Source organism: Entamoeba nuttalli, assembly GCF_000257125.1.
Source record: "Entamoeba nuttalli P19 unplaced genomic scaffold asmbl_10046, whole genome shotgun sequence".
Taxonomy (NCBI): Eukaryota; Evosea; order Mastigamoebida; family Endamoebidae; genus Entamoeba; species Entamoeba nuttalli.
In genome coordinates this window covers 1,047-19,541 of record NW_008579974.1, presented here as the reverse complement: position 1 = coordinate 19,541, position 18,495 = coordinate 1,047, and the positions used below count along the sequence as shown (strand labels likewise).

The 18,495-nt window shown below is 24.7% G+C and overlaps 8 protein-coding genes across 8 annotated transcripts; 2 read left to right on the top strand and 6 right to left on the bottom strand.

The window, feature by feature from the left end:
• Positions 1–337: 337 nt before the first annotated feature.
• On the bottom strand, positions 338–2,245 carry ENU1_209510 (Rab GTPase activating protein, putative; the record flags this gene model as incomplete). The annotated part of the gene is made up of 1 exon (XM_008862343.1): positions 338–2,245. One exon carries the CDS (start codon positions 2,243–2,245, stop codon positions 338–340), a length of 1,908 nt encoding a protein of 635 aa, XP_008860565.1.
• An 88-nt stretch (positions 2,246–2,333) lies between these two features.
• Positions 2,334–3,827, bottom strand: ENU1_209500 (hypothetical protein; the record flags this gene model as incomplete). Its single annotated transcript, XM_008862342.1, has 1 exon — positions 2,334–3,827. The coding sequence occupies one exon, from the start codon at positions 3,825–3,827 to the stop codon at positions 2,334–2,336; it is 1,494 nt and encodes a 497-aa protein (XP_008860564.1).
• An 839-nt stretch (positions 3,828–4,666) lies between these two features.
• On the bottom strand, positions 4,667–5,455 carry ENU1_209490 (haloacid dehalogenase family hydrolase, putative; the record flags this gene model as incomplete). The annotated part of the gene is made up of 1 exon (XM_008862341.1): positions 4,667–5,455. The coding sequence occupies one exon, from the start codon at positions 5,453–5,455 to the stop codon at positions 4,667–4,669; it is 789 nt and encodes a 262-aa protein (XP_008860563.1).
• A 966-nt stretch (positions 5,456–6,421) lies between these two features.
• Positions 6,422–8,497, top strand: ENU1_209480 (T24C12.3, putative; the record flags this gene model as incomplete). Its single annotated transcript, XM_008862340.1, has 1 exon — positions 6,422–8,497. One exon carries the CDS (start codon positions 6,422–6,424, stop codon positions 8,495–8,497), a length of 2,076 nt encoding a protein of 691 aa, XP_008860562.1.
• Positions 8,498–8,752: 255 nt separating this feature from the next.
• On the bottom strand, positions 8,753–9,121 carry ENU1_209470 (thioredoxin, putative; the record flags this gene model as incomplete). Its single annotated transcript, XM_008862339.1, has 1 exon — positions 8,753–9,121. One exon carries the CDS (start codon positions 9,119–9,121, stop codon positions 8,753–8,755), a length of 369 nt encoding a protein of 122 aa, XP_008860561.1.
• Positions 9,122–9,289: 168 nt separating this feature from the next.
• ENU1_209460 (Beige/BEACH domain containing protein) lies at positions 9,290–15,889 on the bottom strand (the record flags this gene model as incomplete). The annotated part of the gene is made up of 1 exon (XM_008862338.1): positions 9,290–15,889. The coding sequence occupies one exon, from the start codon at positions 15,887–15,889 to the stop codon at positions 9,290–9,292; it is 6,600 nt and encodes a 2,199-aa protein (XP_008860560.1).
• Positions 15,890–16,075: 186 nt separating this feature from the next.
• On the bottom strand, positions 16,076–16,786 carry ENU1_209450 (BEACH domain containing protein; the record flags this gene model as incomplete). The annotated part of the gene is made up of 1 exon (XM_008862337.1): positions 16,076–16,786. One exon carries the CDS (start codon positions 16,784–16,786, stop codon positions 16,076–16,078), a length of 711 nt encoding a protein of 236 aa, XP_008860559.1.
• Positions 16,787–16,943: 157 nt separating this feature from the next.
• ENU1_209440 (hypothetical protein) lies at positions 16,944–18,146 on the top strand (the record flags this gene model as incomplete). Its single annotated transcript, XM_008862336.1, has 1 exon — positions 16,944–18,146. The coding sequence occupies one exon, from the start codon at positions 16,944–16,946 to the stop codon at positions 18,144–18,146; it is 1,203 nt and encodes a 400-aa protein (XP_008860558.1).
• Positions 18,147–18,495: the final 349 nt, after the last annotated feature.

Sequence of the window (18,495 nt, the reverse complement as noted above, 5' to 3'; positions counted from 1 at the left end):
TGAGGATATATCTAATAATTGACATTTTTTGTTTTTCCATCTTCTTCTCTTTTTCTTTTCTTTTTATAAATTATTAAAATTTAAATTTTAAAAAAACAATCACTTTTGGTTTAAGGCGTTTTGGACTTTTTTCACATATTCATCTCGTTGGTTATCTTCCCAGTGAGTTGACCATTGGATTGGGTTTTTAGCAGCTTCAGTTATTTTTGTTTTATCTTGGATGACTTCAAAGGTATCGTCTTCTTCAATATTTTTGATGATGTCCATAGGTTCGGTCATAATACTTTTCTAAGTTCCTTTTTAGTTTCAAGAAAACCACAAAAGAAGTGAAAAAATGTTAATTAGATTCTATACATTGAGATGCCCATTTATCAACTTGTGAAGGAGGAATTCTATTCTTTTTAACATATTTAATGAATAAAAACTTATCGAAACCAGTTACTAATTGTTGAGGCTTTTTTAATAAAATATCGATTGACATTAAGTCATCTTCTTCGTCCAAAATTTTGTCTTTTAATAAAAAGAAGATTGTTGAAGCGATACTTAGTGTAATTTGCCAACCTTCAACAATGATAATATCTAAAATCCAAATACCAAGATCTCCTGTGAATAGTCTTGAAAACCATAACGCATAATATTCTAATAAATGAGGATAAAGACTATCATATCCTCCTAGTTTCATAACTTTTGTGTAAATTTCTGGGTGGTATTTTTTGAGCATTAACGTTTCTAGTGTTTTAAACTTTTGAACACCAGGAAATCCTCTTAAGAAACAACACCTTAGTTGATACTTTGGTAAGTTCATTGTTTGGTACATACCCCAAAATGCTTCTTCTTCGGTATTAAACACTAAAACATAAAAACCAAATAAATCAGCAAGTCCTTGAACATATCCTACTTCAGTGTCTTTATTGGCATATGCCCTTAATGCTAAAAACAATTTTTTCTGTCCATCACTGAATTTACACATGAACTTAACATTGTTTTGATGAGCTCGAATTACGTCTTTATGAATTTGATCATCTTCTTCAACACCCCTTTCCAACAAAGCTAGTTTAGAGAATTCACCTTCATTTTCCTTTATTATTTCATCTATCCCAAGCATTACCTTCCATAGGTCCTGACGTTTATTACAAGGAACTCCTTTATATAATCTGAATATTAGCTTTGGATGAAATTTATGTTTGTTTTGATAAAATTTGATCATTTCATCCCATTTTTGTTGACGTTCTTCATTGTTAATATAATCATCCATTTCTTTAGGTTTATTAGTAGCATTAATTTCATAACCTAAAGAGTCAGTTTTTATGAGAACACTAACTCTATCTCTTCCAGTTAATGCCCTTTTTCTTTGAGTTGACTTACAAACTGTTTCTACTTCAGTGTATACTATTCCAACATCTTTTAAAGAAGACATAGAAAGAAAGTGGTTAATAATATCAGCTATTCCAACTTCAATGGCATAATGAATTGGTTTATGACCACTTTTGTCAAGAGAATTGAAGAGAGTTTTATTTTTTGAAATAACTCGAATGTAATTTATAGTTTGTGGTTGATAGTTTTCTGTTCTAGCATAGTAGTGAAGACAATTTTGACCATTTGAATCAACTAAAGTTGTGTCAGCATTTTCATTAAGTAATATTTTAATTATGTCAGGAAAGTTTTTATATAATGATAACATTAATGGAGTTGTTCCAGTTTGTGTTGCTATATTAACATTTGCACCATGTTTAATAAGTGATTCCATTACAGTTGTATTTTCTTTTATAACACAACAATATAATGCAGTTTCTCCTTTTTTGTTTTGATGATTAATTTGGTCTTTAGACATCTTACGAGCTAAAACTACTGCAATTTTAGTTCTTCCAGCTTTAATTGCAGAAATTAGTGGAGTATTTCCATCATTATTTTGGACAGCAATTTCAACTCCAACTGAAAGTAATTGTTTAACGAAATTTGTTTTCCCATAAATTGCAGCCATATGAATAACTGAATTTTTATCTAAAGGGGATTTCCAATTAATTTTTGAGTCTTTTTCGCTCAGATAAGGTGGTAATAGTTCATTATCAAAGAGTTCTTTTCTTTTACCATTTATTGCAAAAGCAAATATTACAGGAACACGTTCATTTGTTAATTTACCATTAATTTTTCGTTCAATTTGGTTAAAAATAACAAGAGAAGAATTTGAAGAAGAAGAATGATCAAAACAAAATGTTTGGTTATGAACAGAACTTTGTTGAGACATGAACTATATTGTTTATTTTAAGTTCTTTTTTAAAACTAGTAAAAAAGGAATGAAATAGAGGTTACAATGACAAAAAAAGGGTAGAATTTTAGTATTGAATTCTAAATGGATGGAACTTTTTATCAATTGACATTGAACAATAATAAGTTCGTAGCATTTGAAGAAATGGCATTTGCGTTAGTTTAGAATTTTGTTCTTGAGTCAAATATTCATGTGAAACTAATAATGTAATGACTAAAAGTGAAGTATGTTCAGTAATATAATGAAAGTCATTAATAGGATAAGTGCAATCAACAATTGCTAATGTGTCTAAATGAAAATGAGAAAGGAAAGAGAGTGTAGATATTTTTCCATCAAATAATTTAAATTTTTTAAGATATTTTAATGTAAGAAGTGAGTGAATTGAATCATCACTTAAATCTCCACAAAGTAATACAGAAATTAAATAATTAGTATTATTAAATCTTAGAAATCTTGAATCAGTTATATGGTTTAAAATAATAATTAATGCATTAGGACTAAATGGAATATTAGTTATATCTGTTGTTAATACATCGGCTTTTGATATTACTGAAGTTATAAAATCATTTTCTTGAACTACTTCTTGTATTGTTGCATTAGAAATACAAACATTAGGTGGAAGTAATCTATTTGGAAGTTCATTATTACCATCAATTGTAAAACTAAGTTGTATAATAAAGATAGGAGGAAATAAGTACAGTTGGTCAATAATTTCATTAGTAATGTGTATGTCAAATGAAAGAAAAATCTTTTTAATTCTATAAATTGATTGTAATGAAACCAATTCACTACTAAAATTGAAATTGCACTTTGATAAATTTAATATTTCAAGTGAATTTAATGATGTTAATTGAAGTATAGAGGAATGTGGTAATTGGAATTCACTGTTTGTTCTAAGAGTAAGACGTTGGACAGTAATAAGTTGAGGAATGTCATTAAGAAAGTAATCTAATTCAATACTATCATTAATAAATATGTTAAGATAATTAAGTTTATTAAAGTATATGAAATTATGATGATATGAAAATGTTTGAAGAGAAGTGAGATGAACTAATTTAGTTAAATGTTGAAGTGCATCTCTTTGATTTTCATTTCCATCACCAGGATCAATTGATAACTTAAGTTGTTTGAGTTGAGGAAATTGATCAACTATTTTTTCAACTCTACTTTTATGACCTAAAACAGAATCAACATCCATAACCACCTCAAGTCGTTTAGCATTTTTAATTTGCATTATTGTTTCCATTTGACTAGGAGAAACAACAGCATTATAATCAAAAATTATTGTTGGATTTCCAAAAATTGAACCAACCCAATTCAAATTCTTAAAAAGATGATTGCTCGTAGGAGGTGTATATGTTGGTAAAATATTAATTGTGTTTGATTCAATCAGAGAATTAACAAATCGTTTACCATCAATATCAAATACATTTACTTGTAATAATTTTTGTGTTATTTGAAAATATCGTTTATTAACAATTCTCAATCTTTCTAATGTTCTATAATTTAAATAACTTGTAAATTCTCTAATTTCTAACGCAAAAAAACGACATTTTGCCATCACTAAATAAATATAAATTTTAAAGTTCCTCTTTTTTCAAAATATAAAAACAAAACCAAATTCTGGAATTTATTTATCGACGTTTATTTTTGTTTCTTTCTTTCTTTTTTTTTGAATTTATCATCTAACTTAAAGATACAATCTTATCAAAACGTCATTTAAATACCACTTTTTGTTTCAGTAAGAAAAAAGGTTATGAACAATAAATGTAATCAAATAATTCAATCTGATATTAATCTCATTAATAACTCTATTGCTCTTACTAATGAATCAATTGATATAGGAAAAAATGAGATTAGTCAATTGAAGCATCAAAATCAACAACTAAAAAGAATCAATAAAGACCTTATTACAATCGATTCAGAACAGCAAGAGACAAAGAAACATCTCTACAAAATCAAATGGCTTTTACCATCTCTAAGAGAGTTATTTAGAAAAAATGACCGACGTTATTCTAAAAAAAGACTTAATGATATTCAAAAAAGAGTTGAAAAAGATTATAACAGTCAAGAAAGAAAAGAAGAGAAATTAACCCAAAAACAAAACCAACAACAAAAAAAAGAAAAAAACGAAAGAAAAATAAAAATAAAGATGAATAAACAAGAAAAACAAAAAGAAGTTTGTATAAAACAAAAAATTCACCAAAGTACAGTAGATAAAGAATTAAATGAGAAAATGAATATTTTAGAAAACCATGTCAATGAAATGAAAGAACTATCAAACCAATTAAATGAAGAAATCAAAATAAGTTCACACCAACTAGAAGTACATTCTAAAATGGTTGAACGTCAAAATGAAATAATGGAAAAAAATTCAAAAAAAGTTAAATCATTAATAAATTAATTCAATTTGTTTTTTGAAGAATAAACCCAATGAATGGCATTTGCAACTCCATTATTATCTACATCTGTAGTAACATAAGTTGCTTCTTTTTTCACTCTCTCAAAAGCATTACCCATTGCAATTGCAATTCCACCAATCTTTCTAACAAATTGGAGTGCTTGAATGTCATTATCTGAATCTCCTACATAAACAATTCTTTTACCTTCTCCAAGCAAATTCATTTCATATAATCTTTGTAATGTCATTCCTTTATTTAAATCTTTATTAAAAACTTCAATGATAACATCTCCTGAATTTTTAACAACTAATTCATTACCAACAATTTTCTGAAGTAATTCTATCCATTGTTCTTTTTCTTGTGAATTTTTAGCATATAACACAATATCTAAAAATTCTTCTTCTTCTGTTGGTTGATATTCTTTAATTTGTGAAAATAATTCTTTGAACATATCTTTTGTTTTTATACAACTAACAACATATGCATTTAATTTCTGTTCTTTACAAACTTGAATAATTATTTTTGCTTGTGATGCATTCATTGGCATATAATTTAATATCTTATTATTCTGAAGCGAAAGAGCTCCATTAGAGCTGATTAAAATATCATTAAACTGAATTGCTTCTAAGATATGTTTTGTTTCATGAATTGATCTTCCTGTTGCAATAATAATTCTATTTCCTTTTTCTTTTTCTTCTAAAATAGCTCTTTTATCAATTTCACTCACAGCATCTCTCTTTGAAGAAGCCAATGTTCCATCAACGTCTAAAATGAAAGTAAATGACATTAGACAAAATGTGAGATTATTTTCTATCTTCTTTTTACTTTTGATAAATAACAAAAAAAAAGAAAATATGAAAAAACTTATTAGTTTATATCAAATGAAAATAACAAATATTAAAACATTATTTTTAATAAAATTTGTTTTTCAAATTTTTAAGAAGTTTATTAAATAAAAATGGAATATTTTTTAATTAAAAAGAAGTTAAATATAAAAGTGCTTTTAGATTTATTTTCTATTCTTCTTTTGTTCATTAGAGATTAATCCCATTTTTATGCTTTAAAATTATTTATTCATCAGTTATTTTATTATTTTTAATTTTTCATTTTATTGAGAAGTGTGTTTTTTATTCTTCATTTTTTTTATTTACATTGAATCAAAGTTTTTTCATATTTCACCAACGTATTTATTCTTCATTTAAGTAACATTCTCTTCTTTGTTTGAATTTAATGGATATTAAAACACCTCATTCTTTACTTTTTTTTATTTTATAATGAATATATATGTATCATTACAGTAGCATTCTATAATTTCATTTATAAAAAATTCCATTCATATCCATTTTCTTTGATAATACACTTATATTATCAAATATACTTGTGTGTTGATAAATAAATAATACTACAACTTTTATAAATACTCATTCTTCTATTATAATAAATGACATTGGCAACATAAACATTAAACAATATCATTCTCTCAGTATTGAAGAAGATGTTTACTAAACAAAAGACAGTAGAATAATCCTAAAGTAATTGGTGATTCAATGATTTTATTTATTATAATATTTATGTGATGTATCTAACAAATCATCTACAAAACCTCTTAAACACTAATTTTAAATAAAAAATTTCCATTTGAATTTCAATTTAAAAGAAAAATTCTTTAAAAAGAAAAATAAAATAATAAACATAAAATAAAAACTATGGAATATGAAAGAACTAAAAAAATGTAATTTAAATTATTCTCTTAATGAATAATACCATCATAAATATTTTATTTGCCACAGTAATAATATGTGGAGGAATTCTCATTTCTATATCAGGAGGATCATATTTATTTAAAAATGAAATAAATGAAATTATTAAATTCTTCAAAACCAATTCAGTAATGAATTATGAAAAAGAAAAAGATAATTTCATTGAATTGATTGAAATGAGTGATGAAGTAAAAAATGCAATGCAACAACAGTTGCCAATTGTTGCATTAGAGTCAACAATTATATCACATGGTTTACCATATCCTGATAATGAAAATGTTGCTAATGAAATAGAAAATATTATTAGAGAAAATGGTGCAGTACCTGCAACAATTGGTATTGTTGAAGGAAAAATTCATGTTGGAATGAATAAAGATCTCATTTCACAATTTTCTCAAAGAAAAGGAATTGAAAAAGTTAGTGTTCGTGATATTTCAGGAGTAATTGCTAAAAAACAATGGGGCGCTACAACTGTTGCAGCTACATCAAGAATAGCATCAATGGTAGGTATTAAAGTATTTGTAACTGGTGGACTAGGAGGGGTTCATCGTAATGCTGAAGTTACAATGGATATTTCTGCTGACCTTATAGAACTTGGATCAAATCCAATTTGTGTTGTTTCAGCTGGTCCAAAAATTATATTAGACGTTAATAAAACAGTTGAATATTTAGAAACACAAAGTGTTTCTGTTTATGGATATCAAACAACTACTCTTCCACAATTTTATGTACCAAATTCTAATATTCATATTCCATCTATTAATGAAACTAGTACCATTGCAGAAATTATTAATTGGAATAGAAAGTTACATATTAATAAGGGAATACTTATCACAGTCCCTATTCCAAAAGAAGATGCTCTTGAATTAGAACAAGTAAATAAATGGATTAATGCCGCTCTAAAAGAAGCAGAAATTCATCACATTGAAGGGAAAGCTACTACTCCATTTTTATTAAATTATTTAAATACACACACTAATTCTCAAACAGTTCGTGCAAATGTTGCATTAATTAAAAATAATGCAAAAGTAGGAGCATCAATTGCCTATCAATTAAGTTTATTAACAAATCATCCTAATGAAGATACTCTTAATGAAGAACTTACTCCATCAAAGATTGTAGTTATTGGAGCTAGTGTTATAGATTTTATTAGTAAAGCAGAAGTTTTACCAGAAGTAAGTGTAGAAGGAACTGTCAATCAAAATAGGGGAGGAGTAGGACATAATATTGCAGAAAATCTTCATAGAATTGGTAATGATATTTTATTTATTAGTACAATTGGTAATGACCTTCTTGGAAAGATGTTAAAACAATATTTCAAAGATATAAAAATGAAAACAAACGCATTAATTGAAAGTGAATTTGCAACACCAGTATATAGTGGAGTAATTAATACTTCAGGTCAATTAACTGCTGGTGTCATTGATAGTAGAGCATTAAAAGGAATGAAAATCCAAAATATTCAACAATTTAAAAATGAAATTTCTAATGCTGAATATGTTATTATGGATACTAACTTTGGTTTAGATATTATTGAAGAAGCATTAAAATATGCTAAAGGAAAGATTTGGATTGAACCAACTGGTGAAACTTCATTAAAAATTTTAACTGAAGGAGTGATGTCTCGAATTGATTATTTTTCTCCCAACAACTTTGAAATAGGATGGTTAAGTAAGAAATTAGGTTATAAAGGAGGTGTGTGTGATGGAGATAATATTGCTGAATGTATTAAAATGGCAGAGTTATTTATTGATAGAGGTATTAAAACATTAATTGTTAAATTAAGTGCTGCTGGATGTTTACTTGTTGAAAAAAGGAATGGACAATTATATTCTAAAGAATATCCAGCATTTGGAGTAGATTTAATTGTTGATGTTCATGGTGCTGGTGATGCATTTTCAGCTTCAACAATTTCTGCTTTAAATAGAGGGGAACCAATTGACAGAGCAATTTATTATGGACTTGCTGGTGCCACCTTTTCGTTACAAACAGAAAAGACAGTAAATGAGAAAATTACTTATGAATTACTAACTCAACTTGTTAAAGAAAAAGCTCATATTGAACTTTAAATTAGAATTTTCTTTTTTTTTAATGTTTTTGTTTAAATTTTATAATTAATAATACTTTTAAAAGGAATTGTTTCACAATATTTATAATAATATTTTAGAAAAATCAATATTTATGTAATAATTAATATTATATTAAATATAAAAAATATAAATGGTTATTGTTGTTCATTTTAAATTTAATTACATTTTATTTTGTAATAAATTGTTAGTAAAACCACTTACAGAGAATTGTATTTTTTAATGATTATTTGTTATTTATAGTGTTTTTTTATAATTCGTATTATTTGATTTATTTTCATCTTCTTTACAAACAAAATAATAACAAAAATATTCATTTGATAATAAATTGGATAAATCATTAATTGATGCTCCTTTTATTCGTTTTTCTTCAACTCCTCGATGCATAAAAATAATTGTTGGTAATGAACATATTGAGAATGTTTGTAATAAATCAAAAGATTCTTCAGAATTAATTAATAGAAAAATTACATCTTTATGAGAGGAAGCAAGTTGTTTAATTGTATTTATTGTTTGAATAGGACATTTCCACCAAACAAAGAAATCAAGAACAATTTTATCATTTTTTGATAAGAATTGATTGATATGTTCTTGTGTTGTAACCATAATAACACTCATTACTTTATTCGATATTTTAAGATATTATCTTTAAATAATTAGATAATATTGTTTTATACACTCTTTACAACAAAGATCTTACGAAAAGATCTTTTGTTTAAACAACATAGCTATTTCTGCATTTATTGATATAAAGATAATTGAAAAAAAACAAAACTAGTTATCAAATAACGACATGGAAATACGTGACAAAGTTCCATTTTTTAATACAATATAGATTGCATTGGGATGATAATGTAATGAAATAACTTCTTCTTTGGAAATATCAGGCATATTTACGTCAATTGGTAAACAACTAAGTAATGATGTTGAAATAAAACAAAGAACATTGTTGTTAGTTAATGCTGCAATAGTACCTGGAATAAATGAATTAACAAGGATTTGAGCATAAAAATCTAATTTTGTAATAATTTTTCCTTTAAAAGAAATAGCATATAATATAGAAGGTGTTGAAACATAAATATATTGTTCATAAGTAATGATAGATAATACAGTAGTGTCGTTTAATAATTTAATATGCCAAATATATTTCCATTTGTTTGCTGAATAACATGATACTAATCCACTGTCATCACCAATAAATAACATATGAGAATTATTATCAAAGAACAATGAAGTAATTTTATTAAGATGTACATTTAAATAAATTGGAACTTCTTGTGGTTGATTCAAACAACAAATTCCAACTAATGAGTCAGAACATCCAAAAGCTAAATAATCATTATTTAAATATTCAAATAAAAGAATTGAAGTAACTTCATTTGATTTTAATGTATATTGTTTAAGTTCACTATTAATTTGAATAACACCACAACATTTTGAAATAGCAAATCTTTTATTTCTTGATAATAATTTTTGATCAAATATTCTGTTTTTAATTGTTCCTTTTTTATGACAATATTCCATAGAATATAATGTTCTATAAATTGTATTTTTTGTTATCATTATTATTCCTTTATCATCTAAACATGAACTAATACATGGACTTTCTGGAATAATTAAACTTTTACAATAACATCGTTTTGTACATATATCAACCATTAATGGTATCGCTAATTTTCTTGTTGGATGTGGTTTTGTAAATAATTGAACTGGTAATTGTCCACTAAACATAGCACGTTTCTTTAATAATTCTTCATCTTCTCCACCTTTAATAAAATTTTCAATATAACATGATGGATGATATAAATTATCTGCTTTTCTTGCTTCTTCACCACAACTTTTATATCCAAATATTAAGTCTATCCATTTATTAATATTTAAACTAACATATGGTGATTCTAATGCACTTCTATTAATATTAACAAATTCATATGCATTCTTTGCCCATGGAGGTAATGTAACATTGTCAACCATAGTTTGAGTTACTGGATTTATTCCAAATTCAAATGAATTTTCATTAATTAAGAAATCTGGTAGATAGAAAAATTCAGGAATTAATTCAATATTACATTGTGTTGAATTCATACAAATATCCCAAGTATGTCCAATTGAATAAAACATTCTTTCAGGTCTATCATAATGATTTTCATTCATTCGAATAAACATTGTTGTAAAAGGTTCAACTCTAACTAAGAAATGAAATACATAATCACATGCTGAATAAAATGTTGGATAAATATATGCAACTTGGTCTTTAATTACACCATTCTTTCCAAATAATTCTTCAAATCTTTTCATTTCTTCAGAATGTCTTTTTGGATTAATACAAGGTATTGGTAATTCTAATGGTCTATAAATTGTAGGATTAGATAAGTCAAGAGAAATACTTGTATAATCTTGTATAATCCATGGAAATATAGGATAATGACTAAGATCATGATATGACCTACTTGCATATTGATTTAATTTAAGTAAATATTCAAAATTACTTAATTTACCATTACTCCATTTTTCTGTTATTTTTTGTAATTTTAATTCTATTGATTCATCTGGTAAATTACAAAGAATTAATAATTTATTATATACTTTCTTTGTAATACTTTCATTATTAAATAAGAAGTATTGACTTGAATTATTAAAAAATATTTCAATAGCATTAAACTCTGTAAAATATCGTTTTATTATTATTTCTTTAACTTCATTAAGTTGAAAAATATATCGTTTTTCTTTTGTTCTTTTAAATTCACTATTTGGTGCAAATGGATCATTAATAAATATTAATTCTTTTTCTTTAATTTCAAGTTTTCCTCTAATTGTAATTCTTCCTTGAAACTTTTTTATTACTTTAAATGCTTTTAATGTAATCCATTCACATTCAATACAATTTTCAATAAAACCTCCTATGTTATTGATTTCTTCATTATTTTCATCTTCAAGTTGACTTCTTTCAGCTGAATATATTTTAGCTGTTTTATGGTCATCAAAATGATTATTAATTTTCCAAAACATTTTAAATCCTTCATTTGATACTTCGTTAGTTAATTTCCAATAATTTTTAATCATTTCATTTTTAAATTCATTTTTTCCTTCTGTAAATTTCTTCCATTGTTTTGTTAATTCAAATAAATTTTCATTTAATTCTTCAATAATACTTTTTGTTATTTGTTTGTTTTCTTCAACAATTGGTTGAATTTGATTTAATTGTTTTTCAAAGTCTTTAACAATAGTGTCATTTAATTGTAATACATTTTTAGAGAATTTTTTAATACAATCAGTTATTGATGACATACTCATTTCTTGTTGTGTTTGATATGAATTAATTCCAGTTCCATCTCTTAGTATTAAATCTTTTATTCTTTTAATAAATTGTGTTGTTTGAAGGTGTTGAAGTTGTTCAATAGATGAAAGTGTTCCACTAAGAAGAGACATAATAAATAATGAATCATTCGAGGTAATATTTAATATTTCTGTAAGTTCTTTTGCAATAATCATTAATTTGTTTTTATAATTTTTATTTAATTTTGATGGAATTCTTAGAATTGAATTAAATAATTTTTGATTTTGTTTAAGTAACATTAAAGAAGTAAAGAATTCTAAAGAGATGAATTGAGAATATTTTTCATCTTCTGCATAAGATAGAATAACTAGAATTAAATTAGTAATATCATCTTGTTCATTAATTAAATTAATTTCAAGTAATATTGTTGTTAATAATAATTCAAGGAAGTTAAGTTCAATAAATGTATTGTTTTCATTAATAAAATTAAAACAATTTGGAATTTGTATTATATCTTTAACAAAAACAAGAAGAAGTGAGAAACAACTTTTACTTTCATTCATTAAATTAGAAGAAAGAATGAAATTACATTGAGTTAAATAATTTTTAAATTTATATGTCATATGATAAACATTAAGTAAGAATAATTGACAACAATTAATAATATGTTGTTTATCTTTATTTGATTTTTGTTTTAATTTTGATATTTTTGGTCTAATTTGAATATCAAGTTGTTCAAATACAAAAAGTAATAATTTGAATGCTTCTTCATCATTTTCCATAATCATTTCTTCTGTATAATAAAAAGCAGAAGTAATCATAATATTTATAAATTCTTCAATTTTTTCTGGTGCTTTTTTATTTAAATAAGTCATTTTTTTAATTATATATACTTTTAATAAATTAAATAATTTATCTCTTTGTTTAATATCTTTTGTTATTTGAATTGTATTCATTATAACAATCGGTGACTCAATTAAATTAAATGCACTTTGTGGAAAATTATCATATAATGTATTATTATAAAGTGTTTCACAAATTTGTTCTTTAATACTATCTTCAGCATATCTCATTGCAAATAAATTAATTTTTGGTACATCTAATAATAATTGTATTTTTACTGATTGTGCAATAAGAAGATAATACAAATTTGAGTCATAATGTTTTGATACAAAAATACAACTTAATATTAATAATGTTATTGTATTACAATCAAACATTGGATTAGTTTGAATAACAGTTTCTAAGAATAATAACATCATCAATAATATTTTATATTGTTGTTTAAATGGAATAATTGATTGAATATTAATACAATTATTTACAATAATTTCTGCATAAGGAGTATACTCTTTTTGAAATGTTTGAAAATGAATAAATAATAAATCTAATGTATTTCTAATTACATCATCATCATGAATCATATATAAATAATGATTGATTGCTGTAATATTTTCTATTGTTATTTTTCTTGATGCAATTTGAAAGAATCCAGTTATTGTAGTAATATAAACTTCTTCAATTTCATTTAGTGGTAATTTTTGATTTAATGAAATAAATTGAATTGATTTTGTAATTTGATATGGTTGCATAAATAATTCAATCATAACAATAAACTTCAATAAATTAATTGGTTCTTTTAAACTTTTAATTTCTTCAATAATAAGTATTTGTATTTCTTTTTCACATCCACTCCAAATTCTATAATCAAGAAATATTGATTCAAATGATGAACGTATTGAACTTCCTTTAAAAATCTCAGCTAATTGAAGTATTTCATCAAAACACTTTTTAGTTATACATTCTGAAGGTAAAGCAATTAAAATATAATGAAGATAATTTGCAATATTTAATAAAATAAATTCATTTTGCATTTTTGGTGTTTTAACACAATTTAATAAAATAGATAATATTGCATCTAATACAATTGTTTCTTGTGGTTTTTTAAATGACTGATGTTGTTTTTTCTTTATAAGTGTTCTATTATTACCAATAACACTTTTCTTTTGTGTAGAAACATTTATTGTTAAATTATTTCCTATTAATTTCTTTTGTTGCTCATCGTTTGGATTAGACAAGGTAGTCCATGGTTTGCAACTAGTATTACTTTGTTTATTAATAACATTTGAATTTTCTACTTTATCACTTGATGTTAATAATAAAGGAATTTGACTTTGACTTTGTGGTTGTGAATTTGAATTAGAATTGATATTTGAAATTGAATTTATAGAGGTTAATTGTTCTGGATGAATAGAAAGAAGTTCAAAGAGACTAAAAATAAATTTAAATGAACCACTTTGTTGGAATGAATTGATGTTTGAAGTACTTGTAATGATTTTACAATGTTCATATTTAAATGTTGGTGTAATATCTCCAATAATATTTTGTTGTGTTTCAATTGGGTTTGTAGATAAAACAAATAATTTCTTTAAATTTGACATAAAAAGTTCTGGTTGAGAAAGATAAGTATTAATATTTAAGTCGATTTGACTAATATCCATTTGAGTTAGTGATAATGGGAAAATTACACATGAAGAAATATATCCAACAAAATAATTAGAATATTGATTCTTCACTTTAGAACATCCAAAACATTCTTCACAAAAGAGAATAGATTGGTCATGAGGTTGAATTGGTACTGATATAGTTTTAACTTGAACATTTGTTGTTTGAATGAGATTTGCTTCACATATCATTTCATTATTTTTTTGTTGGAAGACAAAAACTGCACAATACCATTCCATTTCATTTAATTTAATATCTATTGTAATATAATCAATTTTATTATTTTCTAATCTTAATTGAAGATAATTTTGATTTGTAATTGAAATAATCATTAAATGATGTTCTGGTGATTGAAACATTGCTAAGGTTTGTGCTTCATTTATAATACTTTGTGGACAAAACCAAAGAACTATTGACGATGATTTGTAATTGAATGAAATAGGACATTGACTTGTAATAAATGAATTCTTTTTAAAGAAAAAGGATTTAAAATCTAATCGAGATGTTTCTTGTAATACATTCTTTAAAATAGAAAAGCTATCTGATGAAAATGATTGTTCAGAAACAGTATCTCTCATTAAATTTTTCATTTGTTGAATTGAACAAGATGGTGTTACTGCAATACTTGCCAAACACACAAGAAATTCTTTAGTCTCTCCTTTTGGTGTTTTTGAAATTAACTTCATAAGATCATCAAAACAATACTTACAGAATTTACTACAATTATATGAATTAAAACTAACAAAATCTATTAATGCACTTCTTAAATAAGTAGTTGTATTTTGAATAGTTAATGAAAGAATTAATGGATAAACTGATGCAAATGTAACAATTAATGAATTTTTAGATATTCCAATATGGTCATTAGGTTGAAGTGTTTTATTTGATACAACACATTGATCACATAATAATGTAAATAATTTACCTATGATTTCACTTTGAATAGATATTGAAAAAGACAAAACCATTGTTTTAATTCTTTGAATTTGTTGTTTAATGAACTTTTTGGTTTGTTTGTACGTTGCCAATATTACCAAAATATCAATAATAATGAAGATAACTTGTTTATCAATAGAAGGATTTATAAGTTGAATTAAACAAGAAACACTTTCATCATTTAATTTAATTCTTTCACAAATGAGTGAACGTAATTGTTTAGCACAAAATAATGAAAGTGATAAATCTTTTTGAATGAAATATGAAATACAATGTATTAATAAAGGTATTTGTTCATTTGCTAGTGGATCTGTTTCTAAGAAAATACACATATTAATAACAGAACCAGGTGTAACTAAGTCTAATTCATTTTCAAACATAAAATATATTGTTTTACGATAATTCAATACATTTTCAATTTTATCAAAGACTATTCCTTCATTATTTGTTGAAAGTTGATTAATAAGAATATGATACTCATGAAAATGTTTAAATTGTTTAATAGAAGTAGATGATAATAATGAACTTAATAATTCTTTTTTAGTATCAGTTGTAAATGCATTAAATCGATAGCAATTAAGAAACATATTAAACATACTAATAAAAAACTTTTGATTTTCTTTGTTAACTGGTATTTTTTCTAATATCTTTTCCATTTTTAATACAATTATATTACATTGAGAAAATGTTGGAATAACACTTAAATATAAATCAATATTTTCAGCATTTACTACAGGTAATATTTGTAAGAAAAATTCAAAGAGTGAAAGATACGTTGTTGTTAAACTTTGAAGAAGTTTATCATTTTTTCTATATTCAATAAGTTCTATTTCTTTAATGAATTAATAACAAAAAAAAACTACAAACAAAAAACGAAATAATATTTGTGATAATCCAATTTGATGTTTAATAAAGAAAATAACTTCTTCATTTTGAATATGATAATTAAATTTGTCATAAAATAATGATTCAACATAAGATGAAATATTATTGTTCGTACTTTTTGCTTTAAAATAAAAGACATTAAGAAATAAAAATAAAATTTCATCCACTAAATATGAATAAAGTTGGGTTGGATTATCTAAACATAAAAAATAACATTTTTTTAATTGTTCATTAAATTGTTTTGGAATAAATTCAAGTTCTGAATAATTTATTTCTTCAACAAATACTCCCCCAATAATTTTTCTAAATAATCCAAATGCAATAGTAGTAAATTGTACCATTTCAGATGTTTTATTCGTAAGTAATAATTCAGAATAATATGATATTTGTTGTAATAATAATGGAATAACTTCTTTAATTCCATTAACATTTTTTAAAAATTTTGTTATTAATATAAACTCAGGATGTTCTTCTGTCTCTTGAAATATCTGAAACAAAAGTGCTGAAGTTGTCTCTCGTTTTAAATTAGGAGTTGTTGTTGAATCAAATCCATAGTCATTACCATAATTATAAAGTTTATGAACAAATAAACTTCTTATAGTTGGAGTAAGCTGTTCAAATCGATGGACATTTTCCCATATTGTTGAATAATCACATAGTTCGTCCATTGATGAAAAGTTGAAATTGATTTTTTTGTTTTACAAATTATCATTTCATTTTTTTTATTATTTTTATTATTATTTTTTTTTATTGAGTTTAGTTTTTGTATTTGATAGAAAAATGAAAAATTAAAAACTCTCAAAAAATGAAAAAAGATTATCGAAGATGTCAACAATTGAAAGACAACCATCTCCTCATGGATCTTTTGAAATCACTGAGTCTAAAGGAAAGTGGTCAAGAAGGTATATATTTGATGATGGATATACTCAACAACCATTCCAAAAATCTCAAAATCATTTACAAGAATTAATAGTACCTGTTGGATATCCAACATCAGTAGAACGTGGCTATTTTAGATTTGTTATTTTTTCTGTTATTATGGAAGCTGCAAATATGATGATGCTTGTTATGAGTGTCTCTGCAATTTTAAGAATTAACCCTGGACATTCTGCTGCATTTTTTGTTGTTTTTAGAGAAGTAATGACTGGAATGATGCATTTGATTATTACTGAACGTTGGGGAACTTCTATTGTATTTTTTGCAAAACAATGGAGAATGAGAATTGAATTAATATCAGAGCTCCTCAGAATTATTGAAATAGCATTTATCTCTACACCTATCTTCTATTCAATAAGCGTTACATGTTCAGTTATTGAAGGCGTTTTACAAGCAAGTCGTCAAGTTATTAAAACACGAATTTTAAACAATTATGCAAAAGGAAATAATGTTGCTGAACTTACTGAAAAAGTTCAAAACTTAGAAACACTTTTTAGGGTTGTAAGTTTGTTAATAGGATGGGTTATTCTTCATGTTCTCGGTGACTTTACTGAAAGTGGAATCATTGTATTTATTTGTGCACTCATTAGTCATTGCATTTGTAACTTCTTATTGTCTAATGTTATTGTATTCAAAACATTAAACTATGAACGACTAACAATATTAATGTCATATTTTATGAATATTAAAAATGAAATTCTTTCTCCCGTAGTTGTCAGCAGAATAGAATCCAAAATTAAAGTAAATGAAATGGTAAATATCAGAATGGGAATTAGTTTAAACAGTATTCCTAAATCATCAGACCTCTACATAGAAATATCTCAGTCAATAAAAAAATACCAATATTATTTGTATAAAACTTCTACAAATCAAATATGGGTAATACTCGGTGACCATATTACTAAAGATGAAATATTCGAATCTTTACTTTGTGCTTATTCTCAATTGGTTATTGGATGGGATGAAAACAGGAAACAACAAGTAAAAGACTGGGACATCGTTGGGTGTTTAAAAGAGAAAGGATGGGACATTGAAAATTTGGATGTAAGAATTGGTGCTTATCGTATACAATCAGACTTATTGAAATTCTAATTTTTTTAAAATTTAAAAGAAAAAATAAAATAAAAATTACTAAATTAAGTTTCAGTACTTCTTGTTTTTCTACTTTACTTAGGTGAAGCTATTTCATTCACTCCCTTCAGAGCATTATTCATGAGGTATTTCTCTATCTTGATACTCTCCTCGTTTATTTCCACATTAGTTCATTATGTCTTTCATGTTATTATTCAATTTATCTTTTACAAGTATTTAAGTTGTAAGGATAATGTCTTGTTCTTTCATCCTTCTTATTGATTCGTTATTGTTCAGTTTATTTTTATTATTGAAATTATTTTAGTTTATGAATTTCTCTTTATTTTTCTTATTATAATTTGTCTATTTC